Source organism: Lissotriton vulgaris, chromosome 6 (genome assembly GCF_964263255.1).
Source record: "Lissotriton vulgaris chromosome 6, aLisVul1.2, whole genome shotgun sequence".
NCBI classification, from domain to species: domain Eukaryota; kingdom Metazoa; phylum Chordata; class Amphibia; order Caudata; family Salamandridae; genus Lissotriton; species Lissotriton vulgaris.
In genome coordinates, this window is record NC_141694.1 from 133,275,894 (window position 1) to 133,297,087 (window position 21,194).

The 21,194-nt window shown below is 45.6% G+C and overlaps 1 protein-coding gene across 2 annotated transcripts in view; it reads left to right on the forward strand.

The window, feature by feature from the left end:
- LBR (lamin B receptor) overlaps nt 1–21,194 on the forward strand; it is a 704,650-nt gene that overhangs the window by 447,491 nt on the left and 235,965 nt on the right. For both annotated transcript variants that reach the window (XM_086926155.1, XM_086926154.1), the window contains one exon: nt 4,501–4,604. In XM_086926155.1, coding sequence (XP_086782281.1) covers nt 4,501–4,604 — 104 coding nt within the window. The remainder of the gene's footprint in view (nt 1–4,500; nt 4,605–21,194) is intronic.

Genomic DNA, 21,194 nt, shown 5'->3' on the forward strand with positions numbered 1-21,194 from the left:
TCCACTGATGGAGTCACGAACCGAAACCCTGGGTTCCCGGTTTCTACGCTCCTGCTGGATTTACAATGTACCTTTCCGGGAGGCAGATTCGGATTATTGGCTGTTGCGACAGAGTCGTATACTGATTTTACCTAATTGGCCTAATGTATTACATAAATCAGTGCTACCTTTTATTTGTTTATTTGAGGCAAGATTAGACAATTTTTTGGCCTCATTTATTTTCTTTGTGAAATAGGCAGATTTTTCTACAGCTATCAGTTTTTTGTAAGTTGCCAAAGTCTCACAATAGGTTTCCTTAGCTGCTACTTCATAGTTTATCCTCCATTTCCTTTCGGCCCTCCTGCAAGCCTGCTTTTGGAGCCTCAACCTCTCCGAAAACCAAGGTTGTGATCTGTTAGTCCTCCTTGATTTTGACATTTTTTCCGGGGCGGCAATCGCGGCCGCGGATTTGATCAAGGTGTTAATTTGGTCTGTGGCTGTGTTCCTATCCCAGTCTAGATCCGGGATGGTCGCGGTGAGGTGCTCTTGTAGTTTGGGTATGTTCATTTTTGCCCAGTCTTGATATGTGTAGTGCCTTCCCTGGGTGGCCCTTAGTGTTTTTATTTGTTCTACTGTCAAGGAGAATTTTATGACTTTGTGGTCTGACCATGGGACCAGAATAATTTCGACAATTTTGATGTTATTATTGGAAGAGAAAATCCCGTCCAGTGTATGACATGCTGGACTATTTGTGTCAAGGAGCAGTTGGCCATTGACTCCCAGATCAAAATCGTGTTTTTATCCGTGTCCTTTTCTAGATGTAGATTAAAATCCCCCAGTATAGTGTAGTCTGCCCCCTTCATGCTGGACTCTAGAAAAGGGCCAAGTAGTTGTATCAGGGAGATTTTTGCCTTTGGCAGCCTATAGAGCAAAAGGCCTTCAAAGGTGTAGTTTTTAGTGATGGTGATCTGGAATGATAGGGTCTCGCAATCTGGGCTGCTACCTGTAGCCGAGCCCCTAACCTGTAGGTCTTCTTTGCAAATTATAGCAAGCCCTCCCCCTTGTTTTCCTTTCCTATTTACCCGGGTTATCATATGGCCCTCGGGGAGAGCCAGTGCCTGCTCTATATCTGAAGCATCGTCTGCCCATGTCTCTGTGATGAATAGCAGGTCTAAATCGTGATTTTCAAGAAGGTTTGCTACTTCCTTATTGTGCTTCACTAAGGACCTTGCATTAATTAAGGCTGCTTTGTTCACTTTGTTTTCCTCCTTACCTGCATGCGGACAGTCCCAGGTAAGACTTTTAATCAGAGAGTAGCTGAAGGGAAATGAGCAGCTCAGGCTGCACTTGGTTTCAGATAGTGGGTTTATTACAGGGCAGAGTGGATTATTCCTCAGTTTAACTATCTCATTGCCACTATAGACCAACCTAGCTGGGCTTTCCTTTATTTGGGCTGGGGTTCTGGCCCTAGGCCCGGGCCAGGCGCGGACGAGCGCAGACAGGCTTGCCATTGGCGCACCCGCTGCGCGCGTCCGCTGAGCGTCCATTCTATCATCGGTTTAAGTAGGTTCTGAGCCATGGGCAACTAGACCGCTCACCACCGGAGACGGTTCCTCCCGGAAGTGAGTCAGTGCTGGTGGCGCCCTCCGTACAAGCGGCACTTGCTGTGACGGACTAGGGTGCAATGGCGCAAGAGCAGCTTCAGGTGCAAGTTTGCAGGGATAATAAGGTGACTAAAAACAATGTTGTGCAAAATTGTGCAGTTTAAAGATGGTAGCAACGATTAAAAAGGTGAACTTTAGCATCAGCAATATTACAATGCTTACAGCGTGTCAATTGAGTCCGATTCAGTTACGGCAGTCTTAGTCAAGCAGACTCCGTGTCCGCTCTGTCAGCACAATAAGTAGGCTCTGAGCCGTGGGCAACTAGACCGCTCACCACCGGAGACAGCTCCTCCCGGAAGTGAGTCAGTGCTGGTGGTGCCTTCCGTACAAGCGGCATGCGCAATTTGCGAGTACCAATATGTACTCGCAAATTGTGCATGCAATTTCAAGGGTGCCAAAGGGGCACCCTGTTGCACCCCTGAAATTGTGATGTGCACCCATGTTGCGCACACACATGCCCCAAGGCATGTGTGTGTGTAACCTGAAACTTTGGGAAATGCATTTTATTGCATTTTTCTAAGTTTTAGCAAATTACGGACCCATTTGATTTCACTGTAATTCTTTGTGCTAAATAGCGAAATTGCTATTTCCAAGTACTTGTTTAATTACATTTAAGGAATTGTAATTTGTGATTCCTTAAATGCAATCCCAATTTAGGAACTCACAAAAAATTGCAAATTCTTAAATTGCTCTTGCCAAACACCGTTAAAGGCCAATTTGCGAGGGCAAACGGCCAATTTTTGCGAATTGCACCGTTTGCGCTCTCAAAAACCATTGATTCATGTGCCTGATAGTCTCTAGTGAAATCTTTAAAGTTTTTCATTACACCAGATTCATTTGTAGCCCTGCATTCTAAGGCACAAGAAACTTGATGATTTCCTTCCATCTTTGCCTGACCACGTGAAGATGCTGTTGCTGTTGTGTGTACACTCATAGCTGCTAAGTGTCTTGGTGGCAAGTGTCTCACTTGAAGCCAGTCCTGACCTTTTAACAGACATCAAATAATATTCTGGAACTTGAAATTTTGCTGTTAACATGGTAACAATGGGCTCAACTCCCATCAGTAAAGTGCAGGTCGGTAAAACGCCTGGATTAGCTGAGGATATTGCCCTTAACAATGGGGCACTATGCAGCTATGAATTTTATTGTTATGTAAAAAGTCTTGTGTCATGTTTTGACAACTATGCCATGCCCATGGTGACAGCATTCGTTACACAGGTACCTATCAGTAATACTTGCATTGAATGTTTAAAGCCTGAGATGTTTGGCATTACGCTTATTATAGATACTAGCGTGTTAGAAAAGGGGGATTATGTATCAAAGGTTTTTACCTGTTCTGTGTCAGTGGGTAAATGTGATAATACATATTTGCTAAAATCCTTATGAGCCAGCCATTTCACCAGTAAGTAAAAGAATTAAACACTTCTAAAAAGATCAAATGATTTTAATATTTTCAGATTATCTACAGTGTATAAAATATTCAGATCATACCTACACCATGCTTCTAAACCCTGCACCTTTAATCCTAGCACACAATCTGGAAAGAAAAAAAAGAGGAAACAATATTTTAATGATATCCCTGAACAACAAAAGTCTAGCAGAATAATCTTAGACCAGTTTTACTTGCTGCTTCCTTCTATAACAAAGTTACATTGTGTTGACCTCAAGAGGAAGAAATAACAATTATTCATTCTCCCTCACTTTTTTTATTGTGTATTGCCTATTAGTTTATGGTTGTCCAGATGTTTAAGTGTTTATATGTTTACTCTGATTAAGGTTAGTTCCCTTTCGGTGGGTTGTATCAGTTACTATAGGTTTACACCTAAAACAAGATAGCCTGCATATATATTGGCTTCTTGAAGTTAGTTATCTAATTTGTGTACATCACACCATTTTCTTATATATCTGGCTATCTGTGTGTGACTACACAAACCTGTCTGTGTATGCATGTATATGTGGTCTTGTGTATATTTATAAAGATGCATCTGTAGATATATATGGATGAATATTTTGAAAAATATAAACTTAAATCAATTTATTTTTTTCATTCGGATTAGAGGTTTACATTCTGGCTTTTGATGAATATGAGCAGCGATGTGACAGTCTTGTAAGAGTCAAATTTGGCATAGTTTCCTTTTCTGTCAGCTTATCAAAAAGAATATGGTGAAGCTGCTACTACCAGTCCCTAGATATCATTCAGTATCTAATAATGTTCTTGTTCTATAGTAGCTTCCCATGCAAAAAAAGGCTTTCTGTCTGTCATAGTGTTCTGTCAGATAAATGACCTTCTCACATCTCATATTTTTGCATACAGTCCAACACAAAGCTTGATTTCTGCCTTTACATGCCTGGTAACAGTTCCTAGAGTTAACAAAAGCTCACATGTGTGCATATATTTTTAATATTGTGTCACTGAAATCTGGAAGAAGCTTCCTTTAAGATAAGATCACAAACAGTTTTCTTTATAAAAGAAAATACCAAAATATTGCCTTTCAGTTCATTGTTTCACTCAGCCACACTGGTTTTATGCTTATCATTTTAGTGCTAGGACAACCATTAGGGAATAATCGATGCACTTTACAAATATAAAAATAAGTAAATAGCATTGTATATCTATTTTAAATACACATAATTATTGCTAAATATATAACCGCTTTTTTTGCTGTAAACTTTGCAAGTCAGTGTCACCCAGTTTTAGCAGGTTATAGGAAGATCTACAGTTAGGGAAAAAAAATCACAAAATTGTTAACTGTTTATTTTCCATGCAAATATATTACATTGCCCATTAATTCTATTTTTAGAGTGAATTAACAAATTTGATATTATGAAACATTACTAATATCAAATTAATTTGCAGGAAATGTTTTTTATGACTTCTTCATTGGGCGTGAATTAAACCCTCGCATTGGGACCTTTGATCTAAAATATTTTTGTGAACTACGCCCAGGTTTGATCGGTTGGGTGAGTGGCATTTATTTTTTGGTTGTATAAATTAGTGGACATTGTAATGCAAATACCACAATGAAGCATTTTGTAACCTGTAAAAGAAAATGTAACTATTTTACCCTGATACGTTGTTTCAGTTCTCTACGTAAATTATGAAATATGTTTCAAAAAAGTTAAATGCTCTTTTTCCTTTCAGTTCTGCCCTTTTCTACAGCATTCATTTTGATGACGCAACGGAGCTAACTTTTCTTTTTTTACATAAAAAGTATATTTTGCATCATCAAGTCTTCATTAAAAGTCATAAACACTAGAACAATTCTACACTGCCTGCGTGGACCCTCGAGTCCTTTTATATATCTGTTGTTAATTTAAAATTCGCACATGATCTTTATATCCATGTGTTCTCATGATGAGCCACACTGTGTGATAGCCTTTCGGAGGCTCAATCTATTTTTCTCAGAGAATATGATGAATATGAATAATAGTTGTAAGCCTGCATTGCAGCATTTATTTGCAGGAATGTGAAAATAAACTGTATGAAGAAAAGTAAAATAAAATGCAGGCTGATGAGTTTGGTAGAGTGAGAAAAAGAATCATGTGTCTTTAATAGTTCAAAATGTTTTTCTACCTATAGTGCACCCTACTGTCAGTTACCTTGGAGAGCCAATTTTTTCCTGCTCCTGTGAGTAGGACCTCAATAGCCCACGTAAGGTTTTACACATCTAAATTAATTTAAAAAATCAAGAAAAATCTTAGCTTTAACAGCTTCACTCAACATTTTTAAACCTTTTCTGTTGAGTGAAGCCAGTTTTGCAGATTCTTTACAGAATTTCTACACAAAATATGCCATCTCGCTTTGGCCTCCCACACGACTTGTGAGTATGAAGAGAGATCGAGAGATCGATCTCTCTTCATCGATCGATCGATGTTGAGAAATACTCATCAATCAACGAAAAGATAAGTCATTACTCTATGCCGAAGAAGACACCAATGTCCTCAACAGCAGCATCCCATACTCTGTCAATATCAAAATCACCATCTGTGACATGCAAGGCTGAACATTGAGGTCGAAGAGATTACATCTGTCACCAACCATGACGGGATCTCTGTCAGTTGTCTCTTTGGAGTAATTTCCATTTTTAGATTATCCACTACTTACATCACCAGGACATTAAATTGTAGGTACACCAAGATTTTTTAACATCTTTACAACCACAATTAAGAAAAAAGTATTGAGTGTATTCAAGCCTCCTCCTTTTACATCAAAACCCTTTTTCACCAAATCCTCATCCAATACCAGTGAGGCTACTGCAACTTAATATATCATTTGAAGTTCTTCTAGAGGAGCACTTACAACTTTTACAATTTTCTGTGATAACGATGTTGATACCTGCTTCCATGTCTTTCGCTAAGAAATGAAAACCATCTCTTCCACGATCATCTGTTCTACCTCGCCAAGCTTCTGAAAAAAGAAAGCGCTTCTAATCTCCATCAAGATCTGGATCACATTCCTCAGCCTCAGATGGTACTACATCCTATACCCCAACATCACTCACTGAATCTGCATCCTGCACTTCTCTAGTAGACAGCCTTTTTTACCATCTGTGGCGTTTTATCATATGGTACTACTACATTAAACATACCTCTAGAGACCCCGCAACCAACTGTTTCTGTGATACTCAAAACTGCTCAAATGAAAGTGGCAACACAAAGAAAGGTTATAAATTACAAGGTGCCACAACATGAATGTGAACCGAAACCGTACTTTGTAATAATGACCTCAGTATAATCTTGAAACTGCAGCTTCACCAGAGCGCAAAAGCAAGTGCATGGATGCCATGGGATGGAAGGTGTGCTATACAGCTGCTGGGTTTCTAAAAACACGAGCACTACTACTGACCTTGGTTGCTACCAAAGAGAAATATTTGAAGGCATATGTTACTTCATAGAAGACTTTCTGAAGCAAGATTTCACCAGAATGCTACAAGAGTACTCGCTTGTAGCTAACCAGATAATTAGTGCTTCACTTAACTCAACTGACTTGCCAGCTTCTGGATATTGCCATGGTAGATCGAAAGGTCATCATGGTTTCGACTCAAAGTCCTGAAACCTGAGGCACAATGTAGTTATGGCGCCCCACTTTTGAGGATAATTAGTTTTTGGAGAGCATACAAAGGAATACATGCTAATAATAAAAAAGTAAAGTAGAAACCCTGAAAATAGTTTGCCTTGAAGAATAAAAATAGTGCTTCAGGCAACTGTATAGGACTGAGATCACAAATTCTAAAAACGTTGGATTCAAAACCCTTATTGGCTTTTTTGTCAACAACAACAGTACCATCATGTTCCGAGGCTACCTTATAAGAGATGATCTTTAAAGTAAAAAACAACCTCAGCGATGTTTCCTTCCTCCTGAGGCAGACCCTCTTTTGGCGTGAGACAGTGACAGGTAACAGCCAACTCCTTTACCCACTCACCAGTCCCACCAAAACCATCTTACGAGCACCAATTATCCATCTTCCGGAAAGAAACTCCAATCCTCTTAAGAAAAAGGACAATCAAACCAGTTCCATCAGATCAGAAAGGCTTAGGGGATTTCTACAGATACTTTCTAGTACAGAGAAATGGTTCAAAACAAGAATTCAAACCGATATTAGATCTATGATACACAAACAGTTTTCTCAAGAAAGAAAGATTTCTAATTATAGCCATGCATCACTGGTTGAAAGACTGTCCTATTTAGGAGCAGCATTGGACACCGTAAAGGCAAGAGTATTTTTTTAGAGGAGAGTTTTACCTGTCTGGAAACAATGCTGCATCCTCAAAACAACCTTATACCTGACTGCAAGACAAATAGCCTCACTGCTATGCTTTATGGCTTCATTCATTTGCAATATTCCCAATGCATGATAGCATATAAGACCTCTCCAGCAATGTTTAGAGGACCAATGGTGTCAAAGAAAAAACAATTGGGAAGACATCCTGATTCTGACCACAGTAGTAAAACAATCTTTGGGATTATGGTGTAGAATACACAATTTGTTTGCAGGGGCGTCTTTTCAAATAGAACTTCAATCACAGAGTATAGTGACAGATACCTCTCTTGCGGGATGGGGGGGATCTCATTTGCAAGATCTAATAGTTCAAGGGTATCGGACCTGGAGGAAAACCTCATACCACATGAACTACCTCCAACTTAGAGCGGTCTATTCAGCTCTGAAACCCCTTCTTCCAACTTTGAAAGCACTGTCGAACATTCAAATACAAACATATGACACCACCACCATACACTATTTAAGCAGACAAGGAGGTGCCAGATCGAGACCTCTTTCGATGCAAGGTCAGGGGCATTAACCAGTTAACTGAACTTAACAGCAGTACACATTCAAGAAGAATTTATTTTTTTTCTTTTGACAATCAATTTTTTTGGGTTTTGAATTTGAATTAAAATTGATTTTTCAAGCTGCGTTTCCCAGACAGTATTGTGAAAAGTCACAAAGATGGGAAAAGAATGTCTTACATTTTTAGGCAACATTTTTGAAGAGTGAGAAACACCTCTTTGCAACAGCAGAAAACAAAAACAGTCTGAGGCTTGGGTTCCAGACTACCAGAACAGGGATCTCTAGGGAGGGGGGGTGGGGGTGTGTGTTTGTGTGTGTGTGTGTGTGTGGGGGGGGGTGTGTGTGTGTGTGTGTGTGTGTGTGTGTGTGTGTGTAGATAGATAGATAGATAGATAGATAGATAGATAGATAGATAGATAGATGGTTTGGAGAGTTTATGTGCGCTGTAATAGGTCAAATTATGGTTGAGGTATATAGACGACCTGCTTGTTGTTTGGAAACGTACCTACGATGAGGCTAATGATTTTGTCAAAGCTGTTAACCAGAATAATCTTAACCTCCAATTCACAGCTACAATCAGTTCTACAGAGGTCAGCTTCCTGGACACTATGGTCTATATAGATAACAACAAAATTAAAACCAAACTGTATAGAATGGCAATGGCTGGAAACACAATTTTGCATGCCGGCAGTTCCCATCCTCGTCACCTCATAAACAGCATCCCATATGGGGAGATGTTGCGGTAACGACGGATACATAGTGAGGATAGCGATTTAATAGCTGCCCAAATTGAATGCAAAAAGAGATTCCTGGACAGGGGCTATCCACATAAGATTGTCAATAGTTCCGTTATAAAATCTATGAATCAGTCTCGTATACAACTATTAGACCATAGACAGGACTCCAAGAAAGAACACTGTAGCACCCGCGATGCAGTACCCCATACAGACTTCAGAATATAACTGAATATAATAGGTGACATAAAAAAATTCAGTCTGTTATTTTTTTAAATATTTTTTTATTTGCATTTACTATCAACATAAACACAGTTGGCAAGTCACAGTTGATTCTTCACACACCCAGGCACCCCCCCTTGCCCCCCTGCCCACCATCAGTTGTGACAGCGCCATGAACAATAAATCAATAAAGTTCAACATCCACCCACAATACATAATTCTGCAATAGGTGCCGGTCCCATGGCCCACCCTCCAGCAATGGGAAGCATGGCCTCTATCAGCAGGATTCCCAGTGTGTCAATCCGGTCCCAGACCCCCCATCCAAACCATGATACTTTCTCCATTTTCCCCATACCTTGCGAAATTTTCGGGGATAGCCCCAGGCTTTGTAGGTAACCCTTTCGGCCGCCATCTACATATCCATCCCCCTCCTCCAGTATCCCACTTGGGGAGGCGATGGTGCTCCCCGCGCCAGATCCCTTATCGCCACCACCAGGGCCAGCATCGCAAAGATCAGATGTGGGCGGCTCAAATCCACTTCAGTAGTTATCCCCAATAAAATTAATTTTGGGTCCACTGCGAGCTTTGCCTCTAGCACTTTACTCAGTTCTCCCAATATCTGCGTCCAATAAGTGTGGATAATGGGGCAGTCCCAGATGATAAGATAGAAGGTCCCCTGTAGGTGTCCACATCTGAGACAACAGGTATCACTAGCTCTACCCATGTGGTACAGCCTGGCCCTGTCATAGTATACCCTGTGCATTATCTTATATTGAATGAGGTGTAATCGGGATTTAATCGCTACTTCTCTGTGGTACATCAGGGCTGACTCCAAGTCTAATGTGTCCATCTCGTCCAATCTCATCCAAGTCCTGTTCCCAGACTGCTCTTAGCTTCCCTAATCTGTCCGGCCTGTTATTATTCAGGGTCTTATATGTCAGAGATACTCGTTTATTGGGTACCTGTTCTTGTAACAAACAACACTCTAACAGGGCATATTCTTCAATGAGGAGGTGAGCGCCGATTTAGCTGCCAGGCCTGGCGCAGCTGCGCATATTTGAGGAACTGCGTTGGGTGCAGTCCATACTCCGCCTTCAGGGTCCCATTTGTTTTAAGCTCTCCCTTTGCCACCAGGTCCCCCAGTGATGAGATCCCAATATTGTCCCACCCTTTAAAACCGGTGTGTTTATGAAGTTCTCTCAACCATGTGCAGGTCCATATCGGCGTCTGTTTGGTCGGTTTATGCAACCACCCCATCAGCCTCGTCGCCCTGTCCCAGATAGTTATCTGCGTGGCCGGGAGCAACCGTCTCTTTCCGACCCCTTCATATAAATAGTGTAGGCTGGTGCGGCGTGCCCTGGTGGCCCTTTCCAGTCTATACGTGGAGCCATTCGTTTATCGGTGTTAAGTGTTCAGCCCAGTAATATGCCTCCACATCCAGTAGTGAGATTCCTCCATTGTATTGATTTCTCTGAAGCGTATCTAGGGCTATTCTCAGTTGTTTCTCTAACCATAGCAAAGTGCGCAGTTCTGCATTTATCACCTTGAACGTCTGTCTGAGGAGAGGGAAGTATTCATTCTGCAGGTCGTTCAAAAAGCGGGGCAGCACAATCATCTTAAACATTGCTGCCCGGCCTAATATCGTGAGGGGGAGGGTCTTCCATCTAAGGGCATCCTCCACAAAATTCCTAATCACTCGTTGGATGTTTTTTTCATAGGAAGTGAGTTTGTCGGTAGTCGGGTAGATCCCCAGGTAGGTACACCCTGCCTGTGTGACCTGGAGGGCGCCTGGTAGCGGGGGGCCATTCCTCCTCCCGGCGCGGGCTATATAAGACCGATTTGTGCCAGTTTATCATGTAGTCTGAGAAGGAACCATACCTATCTAGGAATTTGAACAGTGCAGGAACTGTGCTATGCGGTTGAGTCACGTATAGGAGAATATCATACGCGTAGAGCGAATTTTTCTCCTCCTGCAAGTCGGCCTGTGTTATACGAAATCCCCGTATCTCTTCCGTCTGGCGGACCTCACAGGCCCCTATTTCAATAATGAGGGCAAATATCAGTGGGGACAGGGGGCATCCCTGTCCGGTCCCCCTCCTGATGGGAAAGTCTGAAGATAATATCCCGTTCACCTTAACCTGGGCTCTCTGGTCCGCATATAGAAGTCCCACCCATTTCCTAAAATTGGGGCCAACACCGACTTTAACCAGGGTCGCCTCCAGGAAGGGCCAGTGAACAGCGTCAAATGCTCTTTCAGCGTCGAGAGAAAGGAACGTATGCAGGTCCTCCTGCTCCTGTACCTCCATAAGCCAGTTATGTGTCCGCCGTAGGTTTTGCCTACAGGTCCTCCTGCTCCTGTACCTCCATAAGCCAGTTATGTGTCCGCCGTAGGTTTTGCCTAGTCGCCCTGTCTGGCAGGAATCCCGTCTGGTCCTGGTGTACCAGGCCTGAGATCACCCGGTGCAGGCGGAGGGCCAGGCCCGTCGCCAGGAGCTTAGCCTCCACATTCAGGGGGGAGATTGGTCTGTACGACGCGCATTTCTCATGGGGCCTTCCCTGTTTATATATAGGCACGATCGTGGCCATCCTAAAGTCAGATGGGAGGATACCCACTTGGGTTGCGTCTCTGTAGAGTGCCAGAAGGTGGGGCGTCAGCAGATCGGCACCTTTTTTAAAGAATTCCGCACGGTGTCCATTTGGCCCCAGGGTCTTTCCTGGCCGGAGCCTGGCTATCGCCGCTCTAATTTCTGTGGCCAAAATGTCACCCCCTAGGGTCTCTTTGTCTTTGTCATTTAAGATCGTGGTGTTAATATTAGACAGATAGGCCAAGATTTCGTCCGAGCCACCCAGTTCCCTGGCTTTATAGAATTCCTGGAAGTAGGAAGCAAACGTCTGGACGATCTGGGGCTCCCCTCTCTGTAGCTGTCCCTGTCCATCAACCACACCTTCTATCCACCTGGTGTCCTTTTCCCTATGGCTTAGCCACACCAAAAGCTTTCCGGACTTGTCCCCAACATCATATAGCCTGTGCAGGGTCTCAAGTGCCTGTGCTTTTGCTTAGTTCGTTACTAATTCTTTATACTGGTGTTGAGTATCCGTCAGGCGCAGAAGCACCTGTTGGTCCCTTCCTGCCAGATAACGCCGTTCGAGGTTTAGGGTTTCCAGGGTGTTAAGTTCCTCTTGGGCTTTCCGTTTCACCCAGGATATCCGGTTCTGAGCCCTATCTCGGAGCACTGTCTTGTATGCTTCCCACAAAATAACTCTTGACTGTACTGAGCCTACGTTTTCTGCAAAGTATACCTTTGTGTCTGCCCTGAGACCCTACATTATCTCAGTATTCTGGTAATCCCATGTCGTTAGTCTCCAACCCCCTGCACGAGGTCGGGCCTCCCACCCAGCCAGACCAATAGGGGTGAGTGACCCAAAATAACCCTTGCCAGATACTCCGCTTTGTCTGTAACCCCAAGTGCATATCAGGGGAGGAAGACATAGTCCAGTCTGGAGTGTACTCTATGTGCCCCTGAGTAATATGAATAGCTTCTTGTGTCCGCGTGCATCCATCTCCACACGTCTGTCAGGCCTTGCGTACTCTAACCCTGGCAAGGAGCGTAGTTGGGGGGTCAACATCGCGGGTCCCTGATCGGTCCATGGGGGTAGACATAACGTCCTTAAAGTCACCAGCTATAATGTGTAACATGTCCGGTGTGTCTAGTAGGACATGTCCCGGCCCAGATAGAGTCCTGGCCTGTAGTTTCGGGGGAGCGTAGATCGAGGCATGTGACCCTCTGTCGCCCCCGTGTCCCTGTCACCCCAACGTAAGTCCCCTAGGGATCCTTCAAGGTCTGAGTCACCATAAAGGGAGGGGATTTTACAATCAGGATAGCTACCCCCCTTGATCCCGCCGTGTATCCCGCATGAGCCAATACTTTGTAAGCTCCTCTTGCCAGGAAACCACATTTCGTTCCTTTAAGGTGGGTCTCCTGGAGAAGTACTACGTCAGGTTGTAATATATTCACTGAAAAAACCATTGGTTTCAGGCCTTATATAGTTAGGAATTAGCATATAAAAAACCTTTGAATTTCACTGAAAAAACCATAGGTTTCAGGCCTTATACAGTTAGGAATTAGCATTTAAAAAACCTTTGAAATTCACTCAAAAAACCATAGGTTTCAGGCCTTATATAGTTCGGAATTAGCATTTAAAAAACCTTTGAAATTCACTCAAAAAACTATACGTTTTAGGGGTGTTATAGTTAGCTGGACATTTCACTCATACAAAACCACTGAAATTGCTCCTATATAGTTAGTTGTACTAACTATATTTCGCGCACCCGCAATCCACTGCTGATTCAAGCACTGCCACCCCAGTTCAGACATGGCCATAGGCAAATCTGTCTGACCCTGTGCCTCATGGGAACAGTCAAGCCCGAACTGCCAAGCCATGCCTTCCCTGGACCGGAAACAAGCGGTACAAAAGGGGCATATGGCCATGTCTGAACTGGGGTGGCAGAGTGGGCTAAAGAACGGTGATGGATTAAACCCAGATCTGTTGGTGGCTAACCAAGTGATAAGCACAGCAGCAGATGGCGCGGTGCTATCAGCGCACTCTTACGCGCATGGTATATGCGCCAGGAGATCGTCCTGGTTACGATTAACAGGACTGAAGCCAGATGCTCAGCAAAGAATTATGAACCTCCCGTTCTCTGGCTCTTCTCTCTTCGGCACTCACGCTGACGAAAAGATGAATAGGATGAAAACCGAGTTGGACACAGTCAAGGCGGTTGGGTTGGAGAAGAAGAAGGAGTTTAAGCGCCGCTACAAATCCAACCAGTGCAAGGAGCTTCAACAGAGGGTTTAAACCCCTCAGTGGTCCCCAAACAAGAACCAGGGGAAAACTCAGTTTCAAAGCAGAAAGTACAACAGAGGTAGAGGTGGTCACCAACAGCAGTCCTCTACCACGACGAGAGGCGGGAAGTCATGAGCAGTGGCTTCCTCCGCCGCCGTTGCCCACTCCAGTGGGAGTAAGTGCTTCTCAACATCTAGCATAGTGGGCCAGCATCACAGGAGATCGCTGGGTGCTGAATATACTACGCAATGGATATGAGCTACATTTCCGTGCGCTTCCGATGGACATACCACCAAAAAAGTCTCGTCCTCATCAGTAAAAGCTGCTTCGAAATGAGGTGAGAGCTCTTCTCCAAAAGCAGGCGATAGAGGAGGTTCCACCCTCTCAAAGAGGAAAAGGAGTTTACTCCAGATACTTTCTTGTCCCCAAAAAAGATCAGGAGGACAAGTTTCGACCATTTCTGGACCTTCGACTTCTGAACAAGGTCATTGTGAAGGAGAAGTTTCGTATGTTGGCCCTTCACAATATGTCCACATCTGCAAGTAGGGGATTGGATGTGTTCGGTGGACCTCCAAGATGCTACTTCCACATTTCCATCACAAAACGTCATCGCAAGTATCTGCGGTTTGTGGTCGGCCACAAACATTATCAGTACAAGGTCCTGCCCTTTGGACTGAAATCGGCTCTGCGAGTCTTCACCAAATGCATGGCAGTGGTGGCAGCTTTTCTTCACAGAAAAGGTCACTTCGGCTATCCCACTTGGACGACTGGCTGCTAAAAGGTCCATCCCCACTGCAAGTGAGTCATGACATCCAGTTCTGTCTGCAGCAGCTGCACGAACCTCGGGCTGCATGTCAACATGGACAAGTCAGTGCAGCAGCCCACCCAGTCCATCCACTACCTCGGCTCCGTTCTGGACACAAGTGTGGGAAGAGCGTATCCTTCGGAGGAGAGACTGTCTTCCATGAGACAGAGATGTAGGCTTCTGCTCCAGGTGCAGAATCCAACAGTCCGGCAGGTGGCATTCCTGCTAGGATCCATGGCGTCCTGCATGTTTCTCATTCTCAACGCCAGGCTAAGGATGCGTCCTTTGCAGCAGACTCTGGAGGACCAGTGGGATCAGTCGACAGGTCACTGGGAGGATCAGATCTCTCTCTCCCTGGTGGCGAGATCCTCCCTCTCATGGTGGACTCAGCAGCGGAATCTGATGGTGGGGTCCCTTTTCACCAGCCACTACCAGTGCAATCGGTGGTGACAGACGCGTCTCTGCAAGGCTGGGGGGGGCACACATGGGGTGCCTTCAGATTCAGGGACGGTGGTCTGCAAAAGAACAGACCTACCACATCCACATGCTGGAGCTACGAGCAGTCCATCTGGCTCTGAAAGCTTTCCTGCCTACAATCGAGTCCAATTCAGTCCTGGTCCAGACCGACAACACGATGACCATGTTCTACCTGAACAAGCAGGGTGGAACTCGGTCGCGTCCTCTCTCCCTGGAGTCACAAGCAATCTGGCACTGGCTGCTCGCCCGGAACCTCTCGGTGGTGGCGGTGCATCTTCCAGGAGAGCTAAATGTCAAGGCAGACGCACTCAGCAGGCACTTCGAAGATCAGCCAGACTGAGTGCTACACGACGAGGTGGTGGCGGACCTTTTCCATCGTTGGGGTCGTCCGGAAATAGATCTATTCGCAGACGACGAAAACACAAAATGCCACGCCTTCGCGTCCACATTCCACCGTCCAGGGACATGGGGGAATGCTCTTTTGATTGACTGGTCAGGGACATTTGCCTACGCCTTTCCTCCTCTGCCCTGATCCCGAAGGTGGTGTCCAAGCTACTCAGATCCAGCATGAACATGATTCTGATAGCTCCAGACTAGCCACGGCAGTGGTGGTACCCGGACCTTCTACATCTGTCGGTACTTCCACACAGGAGACTACCTTGGAGGCCGGACCTGCTGACCAAGATGGGCGGGAGGAATCTTCATCCCAACCTTCCCTCACTGAACTTGACAGCATGGCTCCTGAGGTCCTGCAATACGGACATTTAAATTTGCCTCCTGATTGTATGCATATTTTAAAGGAAGCAAAAAGACCCTCCTCAAGAACGTCATACGCGTTTAAGTGAAAGAAGTTTTTTTCTTTGGTGTAGAGTAAGCATGGGCGAATTTTGCGGATCTCGCGTTCGCGAATTTTGCGGATTTGCGGATTCGCAATCCGCAAAATCCGCGAATTCCCGCGAATTTGCGGATTTTTTTTTTTTTTTGTGTTCGCCCGTGTTTCTGCCAGTTCGCGAGGGTTTTTACAATTTCGCAATTTGCGAACTTACCTGTCGGGTCGCAAGTTTTGCGAACTTGTTGTTTCTACATGTCCAGCCTGTTTGGGACACTCTTCTTCATCACTGCCACTCTCTGTCACCACTGCCACTCTCTGACTACTCATGCCACCCTCTGGCCCACCCATGCCACCCTCTGTTTCATCACCACACCCTCTGGTTGTCCAGTGTACATTATTTTCGGCAAAGCAAAGCACACCTTCCCTGCCTCAAGTGACCTGAATTAATTTGGGGCTGATTAATGTGTCACAGAATATTTTTTTAGCTGGCACCTGCTTCCTTAGTGCGCCCTGATTAGTGATCTTTTGCACTTGCTAAGTGCTTTCATTGTTGCAAAATTAGTTACAACACCTGCCCTGCCCCAACTGACAATAATGAATTAGGGGCTAATTAATGTGTCACTGAAAGAATTTAAAGTTCCAGCCTGGCACCTGCTTGTCTGCTCCTTTAGCTGTAAATCAGGACCTTTGTGGCATACAGTTAAGGTCAGAGCAGGGTCACACAATAGTTGCAAGCAGGCAACCGAATTCTGGAGGGCCCCCTCAGGAAGCAATACAAAGAATCGTTACAAATCATGAGGTTGACCTTTTGCACCTGCTCATTGCTTTTGCTTTTGCTGAAATCGTTTTGCGGTTTTTTTCGCGCTATTCGCGGGGCGCGGCGTCGTGCGAAACCGACCGCGGAAGCCGCCAATTCGTGCGAATGAGCATTTTATTTTTTTGCGGCTTGTTGTTTCGCGAGTTTTTTTGCAGTATTCGCGAGCCGCTTGCAGCGCAACACGCGAATTTACCCCAAGGTCGAGTACGGGCGCGGCCATTTTGTTTGCGTGACGTATTTCCGTTTCCGCCCGCTATGTATAATCTCGCGCAGTAAGCGCATTGCGAGTAGAGGTTCGCACGAGATCGCGCGGGAAATCTAGAGGTTCGCACGAGATCGCGAGGAAAATCTCGCGCGAACTGACTTTCGCGCTCGGAAACGGGCGCCGGCCATCTTGTTTTTCATTCATTTCCTGTGTCTGGGCATGGTGTTTAATCCTCTTGATATCTTTCCCATCCTTTGCTTGTTTTCAGTTTTTTTTTTACGATTTTGCTTCTTATCTATCCCTCTCTTTTCCTAGCTGTATATTTTTGTCTTTTCTGCTATTTTTCTTTACTTTTAAACTACTTTTGTAAACTCTTTTCTTTTCTTCTTCCCTATCCTATTCTTTCTTAATTTTCTACTTCTTCCTACCTTACCTGCCCAGACCATGGTCAAGCCAGGCGCCGTGAAGCTGCCCAGGCACTTGAGGGCCGCAGCGGCGGCGGGGAGTAGTGCTGGACCCAGTGGCAGGACAGCAGGCGTGAGATCGAGGGGGGAGCAGGTGACGCGCCGGGAGATATTCAGCCCGGAGGAAGTGGGCGCGCTGGTGTACTTTGTCCAGCGCCGCCTGCCCAGGACCATCGCGGGAGGCGGCAGGATCGCGGCCGGCGGCTATAACATGCGGGAGCGCCGGAAGCGGTGGGAGAAGGTGTGCTGGGCCATATCCCACCTCTACGGGGTCCAGCGCACCTACAGCCAGGTCACCCATCGCTGGACGGACCTCCTGGACCGCGAGCGCGACCTGCTGGACCAGCTCGGCTTGGAGATCCCCGGCCTTGGTGAGTAGTAGTAGCCATTGGCATTTAATCACTCACTACTATGATGTTTTCTCCTGCTCTGTGTTGTTGTATTGCAAATATTTGTTTTTTACATGGAGCAAGCCAATAATGCCGCTGATGACGATTACATTGTAGTTAAATTATATTTCAAAATCTTCTGTGCATTTCAGGTGCACTGCTCTCCTTCTCAGTGGGGTTGCTACTATGCTTATTTGTTTTCTATTTCGTGGTCTCATTGGCCTGAGTAACTATTATGTATGAGTGTACTTAACAGAACTGCGTAATGCTAGACACTAGGGGGCAGATTACATTTACAAGCCCCTTGCGCCACGTTTACGTTGCCTTGCGTGACGCAACAGCGGCGTAAACGTGCCGCATCCCTGCAAGTCATTTACAGCATGACGCATCTAGGGAGATGCGTCACGTTATAAAGCCATGGGCCTGCACCACAATGGGTGCGTTCCTAGTACGCAGGGTGGGCGGTCCAGCGGCTGTGCGCCTCGCAAAATTGCCTGCGTGAAATCTACAAGATTTAACGCAGGCACTTCTGCGACGCTGCTACGTCAATTCAATTCCTTATGTCTGCTCGAAGCAGGCGAAAGGACTGACACAGCATGTAAAGTATTGGGTGGCCCTGAGCATTACTGGAGTTGCATTGCGTTGGCGACGTGACTCCAGCGATGCGCCGCTCTTACGTGACGAGATGCGTCACGCAAGTGCCTACCCTTGCGCCAGGGCGCGCCGCATTGTAAATGAGGCACATCTGCCGTGTCGCAAGGGTAGTTTTGCGTGACGCATTTGATCTGGCGCATCTCTGGAGATGCGCCAGAACGCGTAAGTAAGTATGCCCCTAAGGGGCAGAATTGCAATTACCGTCGCATCCCTGCAAAGTAGCAGGGATGCGCCATTAATTGTGCGGCCCGCTACCACCACCAAACATGGTGCGCCGTATTTGCAATGCGGCGGCGGCGCCCCATGGGCCCAAAACGTCACCGAAGCTTTACTGCTGGAGTTGCGTCGCAACGATGGCGCAGCTCCATCAATGCTCTGGGGTACCCTATCTCCCCAATGCTGGGTCAAGCCGTACGTCTGCTTCAAGCAGGTGCAGGGTTTGTGTGACGCATCATTGTCCTAAAGGTGACTGATTGATATTTTGTAGATTTCCCTCAGCCACTATTAGGATGTGTTCCAGCGCAGGAATGCCCTCCCTTGCGCCGGAACGCCCCCTGATGGCGCAGGGCTTTATAACGGGATGCATCTCCCAAATGCGTCACGTTGTTATAATATTATACGCCGCACCATGGCGCCCTTTTTTGTTTAGCTGCTGCGTCACAAAAGTCACGCAAGAACGGCGCAAAAGAGCCGCAAGGGCTTAAATCTGCCCCTTCCTTTGTAACCCTGACAATAAGAAAAATAGTGGCGGTGGATTGATAGTTTGACTATTTAAATGACTGGTAATGTAGCAGGCAACTGTTAGTGTTGTCACTGATCTGACTGAAATCACAATGGAGTTTGTCTGTCACTTTGCGTCTTGCCTGCGGACTGCTGCCTGCCAGTCCTAGGTGAACGTTTCAGTACTTTGTTTAGTGAGTTACGTGACTTTCGAAGTCACAGGTCCGCATATAAATGAAAAGTAACCATAATCAATATAATTTCGCAGAAATATTTTGTTATTGTTCTTTTGAAATGTTTGATTTGGTTGACATTGACAAGCAACAATCATCCATGTTTTCTGTTCTTTCTTTCATGTTGTACGTCAGCTCCCCCCAGGGGCGAGAGGAGGACACAGGAGCAGCAGGCGGCGGATGCTGTTCATCAACAGGGCCAGGATCGGGCAGGCGAGGGCTCCTCTGCTGGCCCCAGTAAGTTTTCATTTTAGACTAGTACCTATTTTTCCTAGCGTTCCTCATTTGACTTTTTTCAAAATTGTCTTTGCTCTTCTTGTAGACTGTATCTAAATTCTTATCCTGCCTCTACTATGACTCCCTGTGGTATTACTAGATTATTCTTATTAGTCTGTCTGTGTAGCTAACTAAGATTGCACGGTTGGCGAAACTCCCATGATTCTAGTCAGCAATAGCTCTATCAACTTAGTGCAGTCCTCTGGGATTGTCCATAATGTCTTTTGAAGTGTTCTATCTGGACTCATGCTTGCAAAAATTGCAAAACCTTTCGCTCAGTCACTCTAGTCTGGACCAAAAAACACAGATTGTATTTAAGTTTAAAAGCTTTATTAAAAGTAAACACATTTATTAAAATGAAGTCATAATAAAACTAAACGTTTAACTGATAATGGAAAAGTGGTTAGTGCTGACGATTAATTGAAGACATTTCTTGTGGTCGAGCCGAGCTCTCACCTGGTTTCAACTTGATCTTGTTGTTAGAAGTCCATCTTCTGTCTGTGTGGAGAAAAATGGTGCGTGTTAAAAAAACAGCCTTCATCAGTTGTGCCAAAAAGTGCAGCAAGACAACCTTCCCTGGAAAAAGGGACATTTTTTTTTTAACTTTAACGACAGTCACAAATTACATTGTTTTCACATGTCTTCATTCCTAGACCAAATACTAGTGACTGCTTTATTCTAACATTCTTAAATGTACTTTGTAGGTGGAACATCTGGTGGCGGGGCCAGTGTGGAGGTGGTGGTGCTCGACACCGAGGCGGAGGGCGAATCGGGCGATGCTTCAGGGGAGGAGGCGGCGGCGGCAGCTGTGAGAGTTGAGACGGTGGTGGTGGCGGCCAGAGGTAAGCTCTTATATATTCCTTACTTATTGAGATTGAAGACTAGCTGGGAAGGCAAGAATATGAGATGCATGGCTGGGTGAATGATGAAGCAATGATGGGTGGAAGGACAACAGCCTGGGTGGGTGACACAGAAACTGTATGTGTCCATATACCTGGATCATGCTACTATCTGACTCTTAGATAGCATATGTGTATCTAGAGCAGGGGTACTCCTAGTACGGCCCGCGGGCCGGTGGTGGCCCGGCAAGCCTTCGTTGGCGGTGCGCTGACCTTGCAGACAATCACTGCTCCCCCGGCCCCCACAGAGCAGAGGCTTTTTTGTATTTCACCTGTTAGCGCCCCTGCATCTCCACTCTGACAATCACTGCTCCCCCGGCCCCCACAGAGCAGAGTGGAGATGCAAGGCCACAAAGAGGTGAAATAGAACTAAGCCTCTGCTCTGTGGGGCCGGGCAAGCAGTGATTGTCAGGGTGGAGAAGCAGGGGCGCTAAAACAAACAAAGCCTCAATAATATGTTAATGGTCTTTTAAAGACCTGTTAAGTACTTTGGTGTTGTTGTCTGTGTGTGCGCGTTGAGGAAGCGGTCTCAACCCGGGCTGAAGGCTGACACAGATAGACACACACACAGTGAGATGACAGAGGGAGAGGGAGGGCAGGAGGGAGAGAGAGATGGAGGGAGGGCAGGAGGGACAGCAGGAGGGAGAGAGATGTATGTAAATGCTGGGTCTGGTGGCTCAGTGGATGAGGGC